Source organism: Portunus trituberculatus, chromosome 46, assembly GCF_017591435.1.
Source record: "Portunus trituberculatus isolate SZX2019 chromosome 46, ASM1759143v1, whole genome shotgun sequence".
Classification (NCBI taxonomy): Eukaryota; Metazoa; Arthropoda; class Malacostraca; order Decapoda; family Portunidae; genus Portunus; species Portunus trituberculatus.
Genome location: NC_059300.1, coordinates 19,488,151 through 19,511,562, shown reverse-complemented (window position 1 = coordinate 19,511,562; position 23,412 = coordinate 19,488,151). Strand labels below are relative to the sequence as shown.

The following is a 23,412-nucleotide window of genomic DNA, read 5'->3' as shown; positions in this document are numbered from 1 at the left end:
AAAGGTCGGTCATGTGTGACAAATTTATTGAGTTTCTACTCTAGAATAGTTGATAAAGTACAAGAGAGAGAGGATGGGTTGACTGTATTTATTTAGATCTAAAAAGGCTTTTGATAAAGTGCCACATGAAAGATTACTATGGAAGTTAGAGGAGAAGGGTGGCTTAAAAGGAAGCACATTGAGATGGATGAAGAATTACTTAAGGGGAGAGAAATAAGGACGATAGTTAAAGATATGAAGTCCAAGTGGAGAACAGTAGACAGCGGAGTGCCACAGGGTCAGTATTGGCACCAATACTTTTTCTCGTATATATAAATGACATGCCAGAGGGAGTGAACAGCTACATAAATCTGTTTTGGACGATGCGAAACTGTGCAGAGTCATTAAACAAAAGAGGATTGTGAAATACTACAGGAAGACTTAAACAAGATCTGGAAATGGAGCAAAAATGGGAGATGGAATTCAATGTGGACAAAAGCCATGTCATGGAAATGGGAAAAGTGAAAGACGACCAGTGGGAATCTATAAGATGGGAGATGGAGTAGAACTAGAAAAGTAAAAAGGAAAAGGACTTGGGAGTGACAATGGAAGAAAATAATCAACCAGTTAGCCATATTGATAGAATTTTCAGAGACGATAATTTGCTAAGGAATATTGGAGTAGCATTTCACTATATGGACAAGGAAATGATGAAGAAATTGATAAGTACTAAAATAAGACCTAGATTGGAATATGCAGGAGTTGTGTGGACTCTACAAAAAGAAACACATAAGAAAATTAGAGAGACTACAAAAATGGCTACAAGAATGGTTCCAGAATTTAAAGGGATGGCATATGAGGAGAGACTAAAGGCAATGGATCTACCAACCTTGGAGCAGAGAAGAGAGAGAGGATCTGATACAAGTTTATAAATTGATTAACGGAATGGATGAAGTGGATAATGAGAAACTGATCCTGAGAGAAGAATATGACTTTAGAAGCACAAGATCGCATAGTAAGAAACTAAGGAAGGACGATGTCTGAGAGATGTTAAAAATTTAGTTTCCACAAAGATGTGTTGAGACTTGGAACAGTTTGAGTGAGGAAGTGGTGTCAGCAAAAAAGTGTACATAGTTTTAAAGAAAAGTTGGATAAGTGTAGATATGGAGACGGAACCACACGAGCATAAAGCCCAGGCCCTGTAAAACTACAACTAGGTAAATACACACACACATAAGTTATAAATTTTAGAAGGTCTTTACTAAGGAATCCAAATTTGAAAGGCCAGATGGTAATAGAGACTGTCTATATGAAAGAGATTAAAGTAACTAAGCTTGAAATAAAAGAGTTAATGAAGGAAATGGATGAAGAGAAGGCAATGGGACCAGATGAAGTCTCAGGCAGAATACTGAAAGAATGTAGAGAAGAACTAGCAAGTCCTATATACAACATCATAAAATGCTCAATAGAAAATGGAACAGTACCAGTAGAATGGAAAAGAGCTGAGGTGGTTCCCATATATAAGAGCAGAAGGAAGGAAGAACCTTTAAATCACAGGCCAGTATCACTAACTAGTGTAATGTACAAGATGTGTGAAAGAGTAATAAAGACACAATGGATTGAGTTTCTTGAAGACAACAAATTATTATCAAACAGCCAATTTGGTTTTAGAAAAGGTCGATCATGTGTAACAAATTTGTTGTGTTTCTATTCTAGAATAGTTGATAAAGTACAAGAGAGAGAGGAATGGATTGACTGTATTTATTTAGATTTAAAAAAAGGCATTTCATAAAGTGCCACATGAAAGATTACTATGGAAGTTAGAGGAGAAGGGTGGCTTAAAAGGAAGCACATTGAGATGGGTTGAAAATTACTTGAGGGGGAGAGAAATAAGGACAGTAGTTAAAGATAGGAGGAAGTCCAAGTGGAGAGCAGTAGACAGTGGAGTGTCACAGGGGTCAGTATTGGCACCAATACTTTTTCTTGTATATATAAACGACATGGCAGAGGGAGTGAACAGCTACATAAATCTGTTTGCGGACGATGCAAAACTGTGCAGTTATAAAGCAAAAAGAGGATTGTGAAATACTGCAGAAGGACCTAAATAAGATCTGGAAATGGAGTAGAAAGTGGGAGATGGAATTCAATGTGGACAAAAGCCATGTCATGGAAATGGGAAAGAGAGGAAGACAACCAGTGGGAATCTATAAGATGGGAGATGGAGTAGAACTGGAGAAAGTCAAAAAGGAAAAAGACTTGGGAGTGATGATGGAAGAAAACAATCAACTGGTAAGCCATATAGATAGAATTTTCAGAGAGACATATAATTTGCTAAGAAATATTGGATTAGCGTTTCACTACATGGACAAAGAAATGGTGAGGAAATTGATAAGTACTATAATAAGACCCAGATTGGAATATGCAGGAGTAATGTGGACACGCCATAAAAAGAAACACATAAGGAAGTTGGAGAGACTACAAAAAATGGCTACAAGATTGGTTCCAAAATTTGAAGGGATGAAATATGAGTAGAGACTAAAGGCTATGGATCTACCAATCCTGGAACAGAGAAGGGAGAGAGGGGATCTGATACAAGTTTAGAAATTGATCAACAGGATGGATCAAGTGGATAATGAGAAACTAATCCTGAGAGAAGAATATGACATTCAAAGCACAAGATCGCATAGTAAAAAACTTAGGAAGGAAAGATGTCTGAGAGATAAAAAATATAGTTTCCCGCAAAGATGTGTTGAGACTTGGAACAATTTGAGTGAAGAAGTGGTGTCAGCAATAAGTGTGCATAATTTTAAAGAAAAATTGGATAAGTGTCGATATGGAGGCGGGGCCACACAAGCGTAAAGCCCTGGCCCTGTAAAACTACAACTAGGTAAATATAACTAGGTAAATACACACACACACACACACACACACACTCAGTGGTTAGACACACACACACACACACACACAGAGGACCACACATGATTCCGGCCAGTGGGGTGGAGATATTTGGGTGTGTCTGGGTGTTTAACGTAGCCCTGTTCACCTAACAGTGAGTAGGTACGGGATGTAAATCGAGGAGTTGTGACCTTGTTGTCCCGGTGTGTGGTGTGTGCTTGGTCTCAGGCCTATCTGAAGATCGGAAATAATGAGCTCTGATCTCGTTCCGTAGGGTAACGTCTGGCTGTCTCGTGAGAGACTGCAGCAGATCAAACAGTGAAACAGTGAAACACACACACACACACACACGGGACACCGTCGATGGCGGATGTGGTCGCTGAGCTCCAGAGCAATCATCTCTAATTCTACAGTTGCCATTGCCTAAGAGTAACCAAGGTGGGAAAGGAGCTTGTAATGTTTGTCCCGTCTCCATATAGTCATGTTAACTGTTGATTAGCAAAATAATGTCCAGGGAAGGTAAATATAAACTGTAGCCTGCGTTTGAGCCATCAGCTGGTTTGTTTACATCTGCGCAACATGGCGGCCGTGAACTCGAAGAATGAATCAGACTTCACAGGATTTCAAGGAATAATGGAGAAGAGCGCTTATGTGAAGAAAATTCTGGAGTTGGAAGGTAAAATTGAAAACTGTTTGAAAAGTATGGGGCCTGGAAACGAGTTATGACAATGTAATGAAAGAGTGTGCCGATATGAAGAAAGAAAATGCAGTACTGAAAGAGGAAGTTAAGTTAATTAAAGTGAATTGCGAAAATGTGGAGAATCTCTAGGAAAAGTGATGGAGAAGCAGGCTGAATGGAAAAAGTCAGGAAGTGGAAAGAAAGGAGGTAAATTACAAAGTTGCAAGTCTGGAAAAGGAAATCAAAGAGTCTGGGAGAAAACTTTGGGCCTTGCTGAAATTATAGATCAACAGATCATAGAAGAGAAGATTGCTGAGAAAGTGGTGAAGGTTATTAAGTCAAATGAGACATTGGTGAGGGAAACTGTAGACAAAAAGAGATGTGTGGTGATATTTGGTGTGGAGGAGGATAAGACACCGAGTAAAATGGAGAGAGAGAAAACATAAAAAGGTGATAAATAATATCATTAATGTGGTGCAGGAGGAGGAAAAGACCTAGTACAAGAAATAGAGGACTTCCATAGAATTGGAAAGTTCACAAGAGAAGGTATGAGGCCAATAAGAATCAAACTTAAGTCACAAAAGGATGTAGATGAATTGGTGGAGAAGTCATGGAGGCTAGCCCAGCAGGAAACAACAAGGAAGATTTGGTTGAGAAGAGATCTCGGTGAAAAGGAAAGAGAAATGTTAAATGAGTTGAGAAAGGAGGCTTTGAAAAAAATGAAGAGAGGACAGAAGAGGAGAAGAAAGAGTTTTTCTGGAGAATCTTGGATATGAGACTGAGGAAGTGGTTCATAACCCAGAAAAGTACAGCAAGAAAGGACTAAAGAAACTTACATATGAGCGAATGTAATGTATTCCAACATAAATGGAGTGATATCGGGATTTTAGAACTCAACGATTACTTGAGGGACAAGAACCCAGATATTGTGGGTCTTACTGAAACAAAACTGAGAGAGGAGAAGACCTGATGATGGTTGGAGAAGGAAATATAATGTTTGGAAAAGAAATAGAGTAGGTAAGATGGGAGGAGGAGTGATGTTGCTGGTTAAAAAGATATAAAGGTGGATCAAGTGAAAGAAGGTATGGGAAAGGCAGAAGTGCTAAAGATCAGAGCAGAAACTAATGAAGGAAAAAGAGGCACTACATAGTGGTGTACGTACCACCTAAGACAAATGCATGGTCAGTACAGGAATATGAAGAAATGATAAGTGATACAGGAACATGTCTGGAAGAAATGTTGGGTGGCTGTGAACGAACTATAATGATGGGAGATTTTAATTGTAAAGAGGTGTGTTGGGAGGACTGGTCAATGGAAGGATCAGAGACAACATGGGAAATACACTATTGACACTGGCAATGGAAAATGTGTTAACTCAGTGGGTCAAAGAAGATACTAGGTTTGGAGGAGAGGGAGCATCGTCAAGACTGGACTTGGTCTTTAGTACAGAGCCAATGGTCATTGAGGAGATGAGGGTGGAGTGCCCTTTAGCAAAGAGTGATCATGCAGTTTTGGAGTTCAAGGTGATAGACGAAGAGAAATCTAGAAGAAATGAAGAATATAAAGTGGGAAGATGGAATTATGCCAAGACAGATTTTGGAAACCTAAAGAAATTCTTTCAAGAGACAAATTGGATGAAATTCAAGAGTGCTAAGGAGCAAATGAAAAGTGGAAGGAATTTATAAAATATACAAAGAAGGTGAGAAAAATTTGTACCAATAAGACAACATAGAGAAGTTGGAAAGCAGGACTGGTTTAACGATAGATGTGAAAAGGCTAGAACAAGAAAAGAGGATGCATGGAAGAGGTGGAGAAGGAAAAGACGGATTAAGCAGTGGGAAAGTTACAAAAGAGCAAGAAATGAATATGTGTTGATTAGAAGAGAAGAAAGAAAGAAACAAGAAAAGGATATAATTGATAAATGTAAAGACCAACCAAGGCTTTTTACAGACATGTGAACAACAACATCAAAAATAGAGAAAGTATTGAAAGTTTAGAAGTAAATGGAGTATGCAGTGAAGATCCCAGGAAATGGCAGAGGCTATGAATGGATGCTTTCGGAAGGTATTCACAAAGGAGACTGCTTTTGACAAACCACTGGTAATGGAACAGAAAGGGATTATGAAGGAGTTTCAAGTAACGGTGGAGGAGATCAAGAACATGATGGGGAGTTTAGAAGTGAGAAAAGCTGTGGGACCTGATGGGGTATCAGGATGGATTTTAAGAGAATGCAGGAGCAATTGGCAGAAAAAGTTTGTGAAGTAATTGATGCCTCATTAAGGGAAGGTGTAGTGCCCCAAGACTGGAAAAGAGCTAACATTGTCCCAATCTATAAATCAGGTAACAAGAGAGACCCATTGAACTATAGACCAGTGTCACTTACAAGTGTGGTAGCTAAGATGTGTGAGAGGGTGGTGAAGACTAGATGGACAGACTTCTTGGAGAAAAATGACATACTTTGTGAGTGTCAATTTGGTTTTAGGAAAGGGCGTTCATGCACGACAAACCTGATATGTTACTATTCGAGGGTGATAGATGTAATACAGGAAAGAGATGGTTGGGCTGATGGAATATATCTGGATTTAAAAAAGGCCTTTGATAAGGTACCACACCAGAGACTGATCTGGAAACTTGAAATGGTAGGAGGAGTGCATGGCAGTTTACTAAAATGGATGGAAGACTTTTGGTAGGAAGAGAAATGAGAACAATAATTAAGGACAGACCATCAGAATGGGGATTGGTGGAGAGTGGAGTTCCACAGGGATCAGTGTTGGCACCAGTAATGTTCGCAGTCTACATAAATGACATGGTGGATGGGGTGTCCAGTTATGTGAGCCTATTTGCAGACGATGCAAAATTGTTAAGAAAAGTGAGATGTGACAAAGATTGCGAACTACTCCAGGAAGACTTGGACAGAATATGGAAATGGAGCTGTACATGGCAAATGGAGTTCAACACGACAAAATGCAAGAAAATAGAGTTTGGCAAGAGTGAAAGAAGAATCAGGAGTATGTACAAGATAGGAAATGAAGACATAAAACCAGTCATGAAGAAAAGACCTTGGGGTGACAATTACCAATGACCTATCGCCAGAGAGACATATAAACAAAATAATTGGAGAAGTATTGAACTTATTGAGGAACATAAGAGTGGCGTTCGTATATCTAGATGAAGAAATGATGAAGAAAATAATTACTGCAATGATAAGACCGAGGCTTGAATATGCAACAATACAGTGGGCTCCGAACTTAAAGAAACACATAAGGAAACTAGAGAAAGTACAGAGGGCTGCAACGAAAATGGTGCCTGACTTAAGAGATTTGACTTATGAAGACAGACTGAAAAGAATGCAACTTCCAACCCTGGAAAACAGAAGAGAAAGGGGAGACCTGATAGCAATATACAGAGTGATGATTGGCATGGAAAAATGGATAGGGAAGATCTGTGTATGTGGAATGGAAGAATGTCGAGAGGGCATGGGAAAAACTAAAATGGCCACTTATAGGAGAGATGTGAAAAATATAGCTTCCCTCATAGAAGGGTGGAAGCATGGAATAGTTTAGACGTGGAAGTGGTCAACGCAAGGAATATTCATGATTTTAAGAAAAAGCTGGACATTAATAGATATGGAGACGGGACAACACGAGCATAGCTCTTTTCCCGTATGTTACAATTAGGTAAATACAATTAGGTAAATACACACACACACACACACACACACACACACACACACACACACACACACACACACACACACACACAGAAATTAAAGGGATGGCATATGAGGAGAGACTAAAGGCAATGGATCTACCAACCTTGGAGCAGAGAAGAGAGAGAGGGGATCTGATACAAGTTTATAAATTGATTAACGGAATGGATGAAGTGGATAATGAGAAACTGATCCTGAGAGAAGAATATGACTTTAGAAGCACAAGATTGCATAGTAAGAAACTAAGGAAGGGACGATGTCTGAGAGATGTTAAAAAATTTAGTTTCCCGCAAAGATGTGTTGAGACTTGGAACAGTTTGAGTGAGGAAGTGGTATCAGCAAAGAGTGTACATAGTTTTAAAGAAAAATTGGATAAGTGTAGATATGGAGACGGGACCACACGAGCATAAAGCCCAGGCCCTGTAAAACTACAACTAGGTAAATACAACTAGGTAAATACACACACACACACACACACACACTGAGGAAGCTGGGGTTGACCACATTAGAAGAGAGAAGAACAAGAGGAGACATGATAACTATATATAAATTGGTGAACAAGATTGACATACTGGATAGAGAGTTGATAAAGTTGACCAGAAGTAATCATCTCCGAGGACATGGAAAAAAGCTAATAAAGGACATTTGTCTAAATGACGTGAGAAAATACAGTTTCCCGCATCGTAGCATTGATAAGTGGAATAAACTGAGCAGTGATGTCGTGTGTGTCAACCAGATGAAAGAGAGATATGACAGGAATGGACAAGGAGACAGGACACAGAGAGCTTAGCTCGGGCCCTGTAATACACAAATAGGTAAATACACACACACACAAAAAAAAAAAAAAAATTATCATCACAAGCATGATACACCCAAGGCTGGAATATGCAGCAGTGGTATGGTCTCTGAGCTCTAAAAAAGATATAAAAAAACTGGAAAGGATACAGAAGATTGCTACAAAGATGGTGCCAGAATTAAAGGACCTCACATAAGAAGAACGACTGAAGGAAATGGGACTGTCAACCATACAAGATAGAAGGGAACGTGGGGACCTAATAACAATGTATAAGATAGTAGATGATATTGCAAAAATAGACAAAGAAGAGCTGGTGCTGTTGGCGGAAGAAGATGGAAGGACAAGGGGACATAAAAAGAAGATCAGGATGAGGCAGTGTGTGAAGGTTGTTGGAAAATACAGTTTTCCATACACAATGGTGGAAAAATTGAATACATTGGATAATGAAATTGTTGCAGCATATAGTGTACATAACTTTAAAGAAAAACTAGATGAATGGAGATATTGAGACATGACACTATGAGCCCTGCTCGAACCATGTACAATACAATTAGGTAAATAGACACACACACAGTGTGAGGCTTCTTGAGTGGATGGTTTATGTCATGGAAATTTACTCTATCAAAATTTCTCCTGGATGTAATGATGATTCTTGTTTACTTGCTTTATTTGTTGATATAACTCCATACAGATGTTAACATTTAGGTTGTATTTTATTGTTGTGTTACATATCATTAGCTACTCTTGTTTTATTGTTCTATTTCTATTACAGCACTCCATAGATAACATAACTAGTTATATGCTAGCATAACTCCATGTACAGGTGTTAATAATGTATAAAATGTGTAAAGCACCTAGTAGATATTTCAGTGATCTTCTTTTACTCTACTGTAAATTTCCAGAAGTAGAAAGTTTGACATAGGATGAAAATTATACATGTTTTGTCGTTAAAAAAATAAAAAATAGTCATCCAAAAATATGGCAAATAAAAAGATATTCTGGAATAAACAATATTGTAGTATTGATGGTCAACTTGCACTAATTCAATTTCAAAAAAATCTAGGAAGTAACTGGTTATCAAATAGCTGGATCAATTGCAAGAATGGACTCAGTTATTTGGTTGTCAGTGTATAGTGAGTAGAAAGAATTATAGAAATGGATGAAAAGTGGATATTCCATGTTATGTACTTACTCCTTTCCATAATCTATATTCTAGTGTTCTACAGTATTTAATTGTAAGATTAAACGAATACTTACCAAGTGTGAAGTTTGATCGCAATTTTACGATCTATTGAGGACGTCACAGGGGTGTACAACGAGATGCCAATCCGCCAAATCACCGACAGTCAATTTAGAGAGTAGGTTTGAGGAAGCATTTACAAAACAGGTAGGAAACATGCCCCAAAGCCCAAGTAAAACCAGACAGGGTAGGGAGGGCGTTGTACACCCTGTGACGTCCTCAATAGATCGTAAAATTGCGATCAAACTTCACACTTGGTAAGTATTCGTTTAATCTTACAATTTCACGTCACGGATTGAGTGACGTCACAGCGGTTCCAACGAGAGATTTAGAGAGGTTCCTCAAACCTACAGAAACCAGGAGAAAGGGGAGTAAAACCCTGACCTTTGGAAAGGAAAAACAACCATAACAGAGTAAGGCATAGCCCATGTATTGAAACCCAAAGTGACCTTACAAAACTTGTCCAGGTGACAAACAATACAAACCAATGTAAGCCACAGTGCTAATAATTATAATACAACCCGTTATACAAAAAATGTGGGACCCAATCCCAGATACATACAAATACAAAAGTATAATGGCAAACCAAAGAAAAGTGACCACAAGGCCTTACAAATATTAAACAAGAGACAATCTCAGAACCATTAGGACAAAACCGCCCTTGCAAACTGGCCAGGCTGAGAAAGAGGCTTGTGGTAATGCCGAGTAAAGGTAGACTCCCTGGCCCATCCAATGGTGGAGACTATTGTAGAAAGGGGCAACCTCCGGGCTGCCTTGCTGGAAGAGGCTGACCTAGTAGAGTGGGGAGAGAAAACAGTAACATCAACGCCAGCAGCTCTCATCACATCCTTTACCCAACGACGCAATGTATCCTTAGAAGCCAACCTCACCGGAGGTCGCGTAGTCAGGAAAAACCCTGTAAGTGATCCTCTGATGGATCTAGTCCTATCCAGGTAATGCTTGATGGCGTCAACGATACACAAGCAGCTGTCATGTGGATAGGCGTCGAAAACCAAACTTGATATGTGGGCCCCAGGACGAGAAGTCTTCAACAAATCCCCAATCCCAAAAACAACCTGTGACTCCATGAGAGACATGTTCCTAATGTCTAGCAAATGTAAGATTTGACCACGATGGCCCGACAACAAAAGCATAAGAGTAACTAATTTTCTGGACAATTGAAGAAGAGACAAGTCCACAGTAGGACCAAGACCACAAAAAAAATCTAACACTATCTGAGGATCCCAAGTTGTATGAGAGCGGGGAAAAGAAGGTCTCTCCAGGAAAGCTGCCTTCATAAATCGCGTGACTAAAGGATGTTGTCCTGCCGGACGGCCGTCAATAGTAGCAATAACTGAGATGGCTGAGCGAATGGTGTTCATGGAGCTGTATCCACGACCTGTCTTGCGTTTAAATTCCAACAAAAGGAAATCTAATAGAATACTCACAGATGGCTGAAGTGGATCAACTTCCCTTCTGAGGCAAAATAACAACCATCTCTTGATATGCGGCCCATATTGTGCCTTAGTGCTAGATCTCCAGGAGTGAAGCAAAAACTGGGCAACCTCCGGCGAAAGGCCGCGATCCGTGAATGCTGCCCTGAGAGCACCATCGCTGTCAAAACCAACCCCTGAGCCCGAGGGTGTGGTAGAGTTGGTTGCTGAGGGAGAAACAGGGGACAGCGAGGAAGCAAAACTGGATCTTCTGTCAGCAACTGCAAAGCTGTTGGGAACCATACTTGAGTCGACCATAATGGAAGAATCATCAGAGCTGTTGCTTTGTCGTCCTGCAGTTTCCGAAGAGTTCTGGATACAAGGCTGAAAGGTGGAAAGGCATATAAGCTCTTATCTTTCCAATCCAAGGTGAAGGCATTAGTGCACATAGCAGATGGGTCTGGCCGCCAGGAGACATAGACAGGCAACTGAGCATTTAAGCGAGTGGCAAAAAGATCAATCCCAGGAGTATAAAAAAGCTGACAAATTTTGTGAAAAATATATGGCAGTAACATCCACTCACCATCCATCCTGGTGACCCTAGATTCTACATCAGCTGTTACATTGTCCAAACCCAGTACATGCTGTGCAGATAGAGTAATATCCTAGAAGCAGCCCACTCAAAAATCTTTTCGGTAAGAACATGAAGGTTAGGTCTTGTACTGCCACAACGATCAATACAAGCAACTGCAGTGGTGTTGTCCGATCTGAGCCTAACATGGGAGCCAGTCCTATCCTTACACAAGGATTGCAAGCCCAACAGAATGGCCTTTAACTCCAAGATGTTAATATGGTCTAGCTCCTCTTGGGCCCAGTGACCTCCAGTCGTGACATTCCCTATTGAAGCACCCCAACCAGTGAGGCAGGCATCTGTGAACAACTCACAATCTGGGGAAGAAGAGAGTAGAGACTTCTCCTGAAAGTCTATATTAGCCACCCACCAAGAGATCAAATATCTGGCATGGTCATCCAAAATAACATTGGCATAATAATCACCACAGGAGCGAACTAGACCCTGATTTCTAAATATTTCCAGGTACTTGTAACGGAGAGGAGCTAATTCTACTGCAGGGGCAGAAGCCACAGCCAAACCAATAAAAGATGATAAGTCCTGTAGAGTGACATTACCCTTGAGAAGAAGCAAGCCTTGTTCCTTGATGCGCTCCTTCCTACTGAATGGTAAAGTAGCAGCCATGGCGACAGAATCCAGAACCACACCCAGAAAAGTAACCTTCTGTGTTGGCTCCAAAACAGACTTCTGCACGTTGATAGTGAGACCCAGGGAATCAAAGAGAAGTAAAGCATAGCCAACCTGAGTCTGTAAAATCTCTACTGATGGAGCAATGAATAGGCAGTCATCAAGATAACATAAGACTACTATCCCAAGGGATCGCAGGTGGGAAAGGACAGGTTTCATCAATTTTGTAAAAAGGCGAGGGGCGGAAGATAACCCCTCGGAAGACAAGTAAATCTGAAAAATTGGCCCTTCCAAATAAATTGTAGCCATTTTCTGTCCTCAGGTCTAACATAAATGGAGTAATAAGCATCCTTAAAATCCACTGTAACAAAAAACAGTTAGGAGAAATTAAAGGCATCGCATCCTTCAATGTGTCCATCTTAAAATGCAAATAAGGAACATATGTATTAAGATGCTTCAAATTTAGAATTACTCTCGCTGGCCCAACCGGCTTGATGATGGGAAACACATTTGAAAAATAGCCAGATACATCAGGGAAACAATGCTCCACAATAGAATGACGAAGGAAATGATGTAAAGCATTGGCCAGAGCTCGATCGTCAGCCCTAGACAGAGTTAGAGGGCGTGGAGGAACAGTCTGAAAAGGTAAAGATATAAACTCTATGAACTTCCCCCTCACCACATCATAAATCCAGGAATCCTGTGTGAGAGACTGCCACAGGGGCTGAGCAGAAAAAAAATTTTCCCCCTCTAAAGTTATCAGGGGTATTAACTAACTGTGGAGTTAAGGAACTCACCGGAGAGATTACTGATGGTGTAGCTTCGGCCCGTGCATCCCCCTCCCCTGGGGTGGCCGCTGGGCGAAAAAAGGCCGAGTCTGAGAACGAGGCCGGGACTGGTGGTGAGCCTGAGAAGACCGGTGGGTTGTGCGGGAAAAGGAAGAGTACCTTTTGCCAGATGACTTAGCAGGTGGGCGAAAAGACGGCCTGCCCAGCCGGCCTGCCTTGTGGATCTCCTCACATTTCTTGGTAACGTCAAAGGGGAATAACTCCTGCTGACCAACTTCACATTCCCACTTGCAGAGATCAACCATGGCCGAGTCACGGACATGGATACGGGCAACATCCTTGCGCAGCTGATTTAGGTAATTCACCGCTGAAGTGAGAAGGCGCAAACAACTATTAAGGCCATCTAAATAACAAGCCAAACTCTTGTCCTTCTTTTTCCCAATATCATCAAGACACACAGCAATAGGGACTAATGCCTTTGTCAGTAGGCAATTAGTCTGGAAAAGCTTGGTATCTACCAGCCTCCCGTTTACACTCATGGCCTTAGTTATCGCCGCGTTTGTCACAGGCACAGCGAGGTTCGGCACATTACTCGGAAGCTTGATTTTTCCACAAGTTAACTTCACACTCTCTGACAAAGGTCGACGGCGAAGACTGGCGTTGAGGATGGTGGCCAACTGGTCAGACAGCGGGTCTCCCTTTTTCTCCTCGCCATGGAAATGGCCAGAAAGGTCACTCAAAGCCCTCAGGAAATCCTCATCTGCACCCTCCTCACGCCCAAGCTGGTCCAGGCTGTCAAGAGGGTCAGGCTGGCTCGTGCACGGAGTCGGAGGAACAAAAACTTCCTCCTCTTCCGAGGAAGAGAGGGCATGAAAGCCACTGAAGTCAGTCCCGGTGTCCCTGTCCAACTTTTCGATAAGGCCAGACACGAGGGTAGACAGTCTATCCAGGGCAACCCGGTCGTCAGACACAGAAGGCTGTGCTGACGTGGCGGTGGCGGCCTGACTGGTCCCTGGGAGCGAAGCGTCATTTTGTGGAAGGGTGAATTCATCCACAGGATCGTCTCCTCTTTTTCCCACCAGAGGATGATGAACGGTGGGGCGTGGGAAGAGACTGTTCCATGCCCGACATCACACTGCCCAAAAAGGAGACAGAGATAATGCGATCAACACCTACCATATGTTGTTATTGTGCGGTGGTAGAAAAACTCACCCACAAACTCCCGACTGCATAAAAGCAGGAAAAGGGGAGTGTATTATCAGATGTTTGTAGTCCAACGATGTACTTTTCACCCACAGTCAACTTTGGACTGTATAGGAGAAAGCTTACCAGCAAAGTATCCAAAGTGGAGCAGCAGCGTGCGTGACTGCGGGAAGGTGGAAAACGACTGTCGGTGATTTGGCGGATTGGCATCTCGTTGGAACCGCTGTGACGTCACTCAATCCGTGACTGTTTCCAAACAGTTTGCAAACTGTTTGGAAACAGTTTGCAAACTGTTTGGAAACAGTTTGCAAACAGTTTGCAAACATTGTTTCCAAACTGTATGCAAACTGTTTGCATACAGTTTGGAAACAATGTTTCTCGTGTATGTGTTTCCCATCCAGAATGGGAAACATTGTGTAATTCACTGTTTGATCTGCTGCAGTCTCCACCCAGCCGGGTGGAGATATTTGGGTGTGTCTCCTTTCACGTGTAGCCCCTGTTTACCTAGCAGTGAGTAGGTACGGGATGTAAATCGAGGAATTGTGACCTTGTTGTCCCGGTGTGTGGTGTGTGCCTGGTCTCAGGCCTATCCGAAGATCGGAAACAATGAGCTCTGAGCTCGTTCCGTAGAGTAACATCTGGCTGTCTCGTCAGAGACTGCAGCAGATCAAACAGTGAATTACACAATTACAATTGGTAATTTTTTAGTATGTTTTTATTATTATCATTACATTTGATTTAATTTAATTGTTTGATATTTTTAACACACACGAGACGTGGTCGAGGAAGGATGCACTGGCGCCGTTCCGACAATCAGCTGATCTTCACTACATACCTGTTGTACAGTTTTACAGTGGCCTGGGCAGGTAGTGTGGACTCATTTTTTTTCATGCAATCAATTATTAAGGAATGATGAGTGAAAAAGAGATACCATCAAAATGCAGACATGAGATTAGAGAAGGAATGAAAGCTGATGATGACTATGCTAGTGAGGGTGAGCGTGTATTTGAAGGCTTTGATATGACGACTACTTCACTACTAAAGAGAGTGTTAAATATTGAATATAAACTAGATAAATTGATAAAGGAGAATATGGAAATGAAAGTGAATGAAGAACAGGATAAAGAGTTTATAAAACTGAGAGAAAGGATAAAAAAAGTGGAAGAAAACGAAGCTAGGCTAAGAGCGGAAAACGAAGAACTTAAAAAGGAAGTAGCTAAGTACAAAAAGCAGATGGAAGAAGGACTCAGTAAAGCCGAGAAAGAAAAAGAGAAGCTGAAAGATCTAGTAAACAAGGAAGAGGAAAGAGTACAGAACGTAATTAAAAAAGAAGTACAAGCATGGAGAGTCCAAGATAAGAAAGATAAGGCTGATTTTCAGGAGGTGATTCAAGAACAACTTAAAGAAAAGAAGAAAATATGACAAGCAAAATGATAGGAGTCCTCAAGACAAAAGAAAATTTAGTTAGAGAAATTGCAGAAAAAAAGAAGAGTGTAGTAGTATTCGGAATAAAAGAAAAAAAATATAAAATATAGACCAAAAAGAGAAAAAGAAGAAATGAAATCAGTCAAAGACCTACTGAAGAATCTAAACGACGAAGATAGGCAGAACTTGGAAGAGGAAGTAGAAGAAACAAACAGAATGAGACCATATCAGGAAGGAAAAACGAGACCATTTAAATACTACTAAAATCACAAGCAGCAACAGAAGAAATATTATATAGAACAACAAAACTTAGAGAAACAGAAGGCTGCAAGGATATCTATATAAAGAAAAATAGAAATGAGGAAGAAAGAAAGACATACAATGAACTGGCAGCAGCAGTAAGGGAAAAGAATAATGAAAGGTCAGAAGAGGAGAAGGAGGCATTTTTTTGGAGAATTCTAGGAGACAGGATAAGGAAATGGTATATAAATGAAAAGGAAGAGAAAAAAGTGGAAGTTTAACTAAAAATGATAAAGGCAAAAGACTAAAACTGATGTATACGAACATAGACAAGGTTTTATCAAGTAAACTAGAATTAAGAGATTACATAAAGAAAGAAAATCCAGATACTGTATGCCTGGTTGAAACAAAACTAAATAAGGCAATCAAAATAGACTTGGATAATAGGTATAATGTATGGAGAAGAGACAGAGTGGGTAAAGGAGAAGGAGGAGTCATGATTATGTTAAGGAAGGGGATAGTGATAAACCAAGTGGAATGTGGGAAGGAAAAGAAGTATTGTATATTAAGATGCATATTAATAAAAAAGAGTTAACAATCATTGTAACATATGTGCCACCAAAAACAAATTCATGGACCAATCAAGAATATAAAGACATGATAGATGACACAATAAGGAGTCTAACGAGAATCGTTAAAGAAAGGAGAAAAGTGATATTAGTAGATTTCAACTGAAAAGAAGTGGACTGGGAAAATTCTGAAAGTGGTATGGGGGAAGAAGCCTGGGGAGAAAGATTCTTGAACCTAATGATAGACAATATGATGGACCAGAGAGTAAAGGAATGCACAAGATTCAGAGGAAACGACGAGCCGGCGAGATTGGACCTAGTTTTTACAAGGGGTATACAAATGAATGATGATATAAGATATAAGTGCCCATTGGGAAAGAGTGACCATGCAATATTAGAAATAGATATAGAAAAGGGAAAGGAAGATAGAGACGATTCATAGAAAGGAGGCCGATTAAATTACAGAAAGGCTGATATTGAGAATCTCACGAACTATTTTAAAAACGTAGACTGGGAGGAGATGGAAAACTCAGAGACAATGCAAGACAAATATAACTTATTTTTGGAAATATACAAAACAGGAGTCAGGGAATATGTCCCGAAATTTAGACCTAAAGAAAAGGAAAGAAAGATTGGTTTAATGCAAGGTGTGCTAGGGCAAAGGAGAAAAGAGATGGAGCATGGAAAAGGTGGAGGAGAAATAGAAATCCAGCAAATGAGGAAAACTTCAAAGCAGCGAGAAATGAATATGTTCAGGTGAGGAAAGAAGAGGAAAAGAACTTCGAAAAAGACATTGTCGAAAAATGTAAGGAGCAACCAAAATTGTTCTACAGATTCATAAATGGAAAAATTAAGCAAAAGAAACAATAGAAAGGTTAAAAGGAGAGAACGAGATGGTGGAAGACCCAAAAAGTATGGCAGAACTATTAAATAAAAAATTCCAGGAGGTCTTTACTAAGGAATCTAAATTTGAAAGGCCACAGGGTAATAGAGAGACAATCTATATGAAAGAGATTAAAGTAACCAAGCTTGAAATAAAAGAGTTAATGAAGGAACTGGACGAAGAGAAGGCAATGGGACCAGATGAAGTCTCAGGCAGAATACTTTAAGAATGTAGGGAAGAACTAGCAAATCCTATATACATCATCATAAAATGCTCAATAGAAAATGGAACAGTACCAGTGCAGTGGAAAAGAGCTGAGGTGGTTCCCATATATAAGAGCGGAAGCACATTGAGATGGATAGAAAATTATTTGAGGGGGAGAGAAATAAGGACGGTAGTTAAAGATATGAAATCCAAGTGGCGAGCAGTAGAAAGTGGAGTGCCACAGGGGTCAGTATTGGCACCAATACTTTTCCTCATTTATATTAACGACATGCCAGAAGGAGTGAACAGCTACATAAATCTGTTTGCAGATGATATGAAACTGTGTAGAGTTATAAAGCAAAAGGATGATTGTGAAATACTGCAAGAAGACCTAAATAAGATCTGGGAATGGAGTAAGAAGTGGGAAATGGAATTCAATGTGAACAAAAGCCATGTCATGGAAATGGGAAAGAGTGAAAGACGACCTGTGGGAATCTATAAGATGGGAGATGGAGTAGAACTGGAGAAAGTTAAAAAGGAAAAGGACTTAGGAGTGGCGATGGAAGAAAACAATCAACCAGTAAGCCATATTGATAGAATTTTTAGAGAAACATATAATTTGCTAAGGAATATTGGAGTAGCATTTCACTACATGGACAAAGAAATGATGAAGAAATTGATAAGTACTATAATAAGACCCAGATTGGAATATGCAGGAGTAGTGTGGACCACTCATAAAAAGAAACACATAAGGAAACTGGAGAGGCTACAAAAAATAGCTACAAGAATGGTTCCAGAATTTGAAGAGATGACATATGAGGAGAGACTAAAGGCTATGAATCTACCAACCCTGGAACAAAGAAGGGATAGAGGAGACCTGATACAAGTTTATAAATTGATCAACGGAATGGACCAAGTGGATAATGAAAAATTGATCCTGAGAGAAGAATATGACATCCGAAGCACAAGATTGCATAGTAAAAAGCTGAGAAAAGGAAGATGTCTGAGAGATATTAAGAAATATAGTTTCCCACAGAGATGTATTGAGACGTGGAACAGTTTAAATGAGGAAGTAGTGTCTGCAACGAGTGTGCATACTTTTAAAGTAAGATTGGATAAGTGTAGATATGGAGACGGGGCCACACGAGCATAAAGCCCAGGCCCTGTAAAACTACAACTAGGTAAATACACACACACACAATTTAAAAAGGCGTTTGACAAAGTGCCACATGCAAGATTACTGTGGAAGTTAGAGGAGAAGGGTGGTTTAAAAGGAAGCACTGGGCCACATAAGCGTAAAGCCCAGGCCCTGTAAAACTACAACTAGGTAAATACACAATGAGGGATATGGGTGAGTCTCTTAATGTGTAGCCCCTGTTCCCCTTGCAGCAGCTTTTTCATATACAAGCTCCGTCACAGAGTAAGTTAAACTCGTATCTTAAGGTACCACTGTATATATATATTAATTAATATATTTACTTGTCTATTTATTTATTTATATGACCATTTATCTGTATATCTATCTATCTATTTATCTATCTATTTATTGATTGATTTTATTTGATTTGATTATTCATTTATTATGTATATTTTATTTGTTTATTTATTTTTTACTAATATATAATGAGTACTACTTGCTGCATGTATGAATTTTATAAATAGACTGTGACAACACTGATATTTGCACATCATATATTTTCCTTAGTGAAGTAAGGAATTAACACAGAGTTTCTTTAGCCATTGTATTTCTTATTTCATGCACTTTTTTTCATATATAGATAAGTCAAATATAGATTTTCATTATATATTTATTTATTCATTTATTCATTTATTTGTTATTATTATTATTTTGTTTTATGTTATGGCCTATAGTGCCTGTAGGTATCCTTGAAGAGTATGTATGAGAAGCATCTTCCACCCATTAGTGGCATAGGCAATTTTATTTATAGTTGTAGGCCTACCCATATTAGGGCCCATATCACCACCCAAGTGCATCTTTGGTGTAAGCCAATTACACCTCCACCTAAAACCTGGATATCATGGTAACATGTAGGTAACTTTAAACCACTTAACATATGACAAAGTTTCAAGGTGGTACATAGTGGGATTCGAACCTACGCACAGATGTCTGCCAAATCCCATGCTCACCACCTTATCCACTACACTACCACCTCCAAATGGGTTAGGAGAAATGAGCCTGAAATCTGTTACCTTCTATATAGCAAGTCATAATGAAGATATTTCCTCTTAAATCCTAAAAGCAAGTACATACTTAGAAAGGGAGACAGTATGGAGATTGGCAGGTCTAATGCAAATAAAACTAGTGGAATGCATTAGAAGGAGGGAGAAGTAGAAGACAGAGAAAAAGTTTAGGAAAGATTTTGGAGAGAATAATAACTATCAGCTGAACAAAGACATATATTTTGCAATTTTGCATTGTCTTCTTTTTTTATATCTATTTACTTATTTATTTTGTTTTATTAATTCATTCATTTATCTATTTATCCTCCTTGGATTTTGGCAGAGTGTAAAGATGGACAATTTGGCATCAAATGTTCTCAGAGATGCCCACCGTGCCAGAATGGTGGGCAATGCCATACCCGACGGGGCTCCTGTCTGTGTCCCCCAGGCTTCATTGGAGATACCTGTCAGTTTGGTGAGAATAGCAGGTCACTTCATTTATATAGTGATATGGTTATGGGGGCAGTATTTCAAACACATATAATATGTGCTGCCTCCACATTTATTAAATCATCTACTCTTAATGAATTTAATTATATTTCTTTTCTTTTCATCTGGTTAACTTCTTCCTTATCTGTTCATTATAACAAACAAGTATTCTTGGCCATACTCTCCACACTGATCCAGAAATATCCAGGTACTGGTATTATGCTATGACATCACTTTGTCAATTCTTAGTTTACTCTGAATTTTTTCTGTTCTTTTCTCACAGAAAAATGTCTAAATTTCCCATCTCTGTAATAAGATATGAAGTATATAAATCAAACCGTAATCCAGTTAGTCTGACTTCAACTGCGAAAGGATTAGTAGAATCCGTAATTCAAAGAAACATTAAGAATTATAAAGTTATGCATGGAGTGATATGGAATTGACAACATGATTTCACAAGGAGAAAGTCATGGCCTTATGAACTCTTAATCGTTCATAAAAAAGCTTGTGACGTTATGGGTAGTAGGGATGATTTCAATTTATTATACTAGAAATTTAGCTAGATATTTTGCAAGGTATGCTGCAATGGGCTCTAGAATAAAGTTAGGATGCTTGGAATTAATGAATGAATATTATTTTATCCTGGCTATGTTAATGGTTATGCAATAGGAAGAATATGTAAGGCTGCAATTAATGGTTTCAGATTTAAGGAATGCAGGTTATTGATTGATCAGTGATATGATCACTATTTTTTTTTAAATATGTAACTGAGTAAGATGAAAGTGTGACTTCACTTGCTTTGGAAGCCAAGGAGTCCTCAGGCAAGTGCATTTGATCCTTGGCCATGGTGCAAGGGTAGGAAAGGCATCCACTCAGGAAAATGGATCCAAGATCCAAAATTCTTTAACAACGTCAGAGCAACCTCTTGCAGCGAAATGGCATCCATGAACGCTTGAAGGGACGGTGGCAAGGTTGCTACCAGGTTGCTCTGAGGTTGCTGGGAACACCACCTCTGGAGGTGGTGTTACTGTCATATATATGCCTTTATGTTTACAAAACAACATTTCTACTAGCTTTTTACAAACCTTGCCCCCAAGAAAGGATTGTTTTGTAATGCATAAAGTGAAATCTTACATGGAATACCAAAAAATAAAGCAGAGATGAGATGAGCCACAGATGAAGCGGGAGACTTGTGACCACTCGGCCGCTTCTTCTTCTTATGACCCTTTTGCTTGCGTGTTACTTTCATCATGATGTTTATGTTTTCACTTCTCTATTGCCTGCTATAATGGATGTCATATCTTAGTATTCATATATGCTCATTCCATGAGGATAACCTTGACTCCGTGGCACTGATAGTGAATTACTACTGGTATTTCATTAATAATTCACTATCACTCAGTGCCACGGAGTCAAGGTTATCCTCAGGGTATGAGTGTATATGAATACTAAGATATGATATCTATTATTGTAGGCAATAGAGGAGTGTAAACAAATATCATGGGGAAAGACAACACGCCAAGCTAAAAGGGTCACAAGAAGAAGAAGAAGCGGCCAAGTCTGTCTGTCGCTATATCTGTGGCTGATCTCATCTCTGCTTTATTTTTTAGTATTCTATGTAAGATTTCACTTTATGTATTACAAAACAATACTTTCTTGGGGGCAAGGTTTGTAAAAAGCTGATAGAAATGTTGTTTTGTGAACATAAATGCGAGAATGTGAGAGAATTTATACGTAGCTCCTCTAACTTCCCATGATTCATATGACGTCATAAAAGTAGTGGTACACCAGTGGCCCAATATGCTGCCAAACATATTTATAATTTTTTTTTTTAACCCATGTGGTATGTTGGGGACCAGCCCAGAACACATTCCCCCTATTTCCATTATTTTCTATGGAAAAATTACGTCTGCTTAACAAATTTTCACCATACAAACAGCTTTGACACCCCCTATCCTGTTCGTTAAGTGGAGTGTTACTGTATAGTGACTAATGTAATTTTGTTAAGTAATGTAAAAGACATTATTAGTGACTTGCAAAAATAGAATAACTGCAAAAATAACAGTATGGAAAGGTAGCATGCATTAGATTCGATGTTTCTAATATTTGATTGGCATTGAGACAAAAGTACCAGATATTTACGAATAAAAGGCTGTTATTTGTAACTCAATTTAAAGGTTAAAAGTATGAGTGCAATACCAATGGGGAGAATAAAATTGTCTAGTATACTATGAAAAGTGTATGGGATAGTCATGACTGAGACAGATAAAAGCGACTGAGATGAGGATTCAGGAAAGGAAAACATTGTGTGGATCAGATTTTTCAGTTGCCAATAAAGGAGTATTTGGGAAAGGATAAGTAGCATGCACCATTCATGTACCTAGAGAAATATATGATAGCATTGATAAAAAAAACACCCTTTGCAATATCTTGAAAGTCAGTAATGTAGGAGGACAAAGGTTGCATGCATCTTTTATTTTTCTTCTGAGAAAAATCCATTTGTTTTATATATATATATATATATATATATATATATATATATATATATATATATATATATATATATATATATATATATATATTGTGCTGAATTTTCTTTTAATGTGAAAGTAAACTTGTTGAGATAAAATCCTCAAAATTGTAAAATAACAATAAATGGCACTTCATATAGTGAAAGATGGAAATGCAGGTAACTCTCGATATACACGATAGATGCATTCCAAGAGGCATTGCATATATCAAAATTCACGTAAAACAAACATGTAATTCTCATAAGAAACAATAGCTAATAGGGGAGATGTGGGATGTAGTCCAAAAAAATTTGTACAAAATACTCTATTTATTTGGCTAAATTAACATTCTTTTATTATTTACCATTCTAAATACTAGAAGTGTATTTAAAGTAAAGGGAAAAGCAAGAAATAATAAGAGAAAGCAAAAACTAATAAGAGAAAACAACAAAACAAAGAATACGTAAACAAAACACTCACTGCGTCGTCATTGCCTTCACCGTTCACACCACAGTCAGTCACCATCTTCCTCTGAGCTTTACCACTTTATCAAAAATGCACTTATCAAAAATAACCCCACATGCAGAAGAAGATGAAGGACGTTTTGGGGCCATCTTGGTGAATTATGGGCAGATTAAAAAGATTTTGTCGGTACTCAGTGCTGGCATACTGCAAATGAGGCACAAGAAGAGCAGGAGCTGGATCCAAGAAACTTTAACAATGTCAGAGCAACCTTTCCAATCCTCTATTGCCTGCTATAATGGATATCATATCTTAGTATTCATATACGCCCATGCCATGAGGATAACCTTGACTCTGTGGCACTGGTATTTCATTAGTAATTCACTATAAGTCAGTGCCACTGAGTCGAGGTTATCCTCATGGCATGAGCATATACGAATACTAAGATATGATATCCATTATAGCAGGC

General features: G+C 39.1%; 2 protein-coding genes across 2 annotated transcripts in view; one reads left to right on the top strand and one right to left on the bottom strand.

The window, feature by feature from the left end:
• Positions 1-9,706: 9,706 nt before the first annotated feature.
• On the bottom strand, positions 9,707-20,817 carry LOC123519752. Its single transcript, XM_045281256.1, has 4 exons — positions 20,766-20,817; positions 19,874-19,946; positions 12,787-13,890; positions 9,707-11,115 (listed from the first exon to the last, which is right to left on the bottom strand). Exons 1-3 carry the CDS (start codon positions 20,815-20,817, stop codon positions 12,795-12,797), a joined length of 1,221 nt encoding a protein of 406 aa, XP_045137191.1. The 3' UTR covers positions 9,707-11,115; positions 12,787-12,794.
• Positions 19,813-23,412, top strand: part of LOC123519891 (receptor-type tyrosine-protein phosphatase epsilon-like) — a 443,234-nt gene continuing 439,634 nt past the window's right edge. The window contains exon 1 of the mRNA XM_045281528.1: positions 19,813-19,957. The gene's annotated coding sequence lies outside the window, so the exon portion shown is untranslated. The remainder of the gene's footprint in view (positions 19,958-23,412) is intronic.

Bases quoted from the DNA above. Each gene is read 5' to 3' on its own strand.
- LOC123519752 (XM_045281256.1), bottom strand. From the start codon at position 20,817: ATGGCCAAGGATCAAATGCACTTGCCTGAGGACTCCTTGGCTTCCAAA. The intron at 19,947-20,765 runs GTGAAGTCACAC...CCAAACTGACAG, and splicing joins CTCCTTGGCTTCCAAAGCAA to GTATCTCCAATGAAGCCTGG. The intron at 13,891-19,873 runs GTGGGCATCTCT...GGCATGGAACAG, and splicing joins TTGCCCACCATTCTGGCACG to TCTCTTCCCACGCCCCACCG.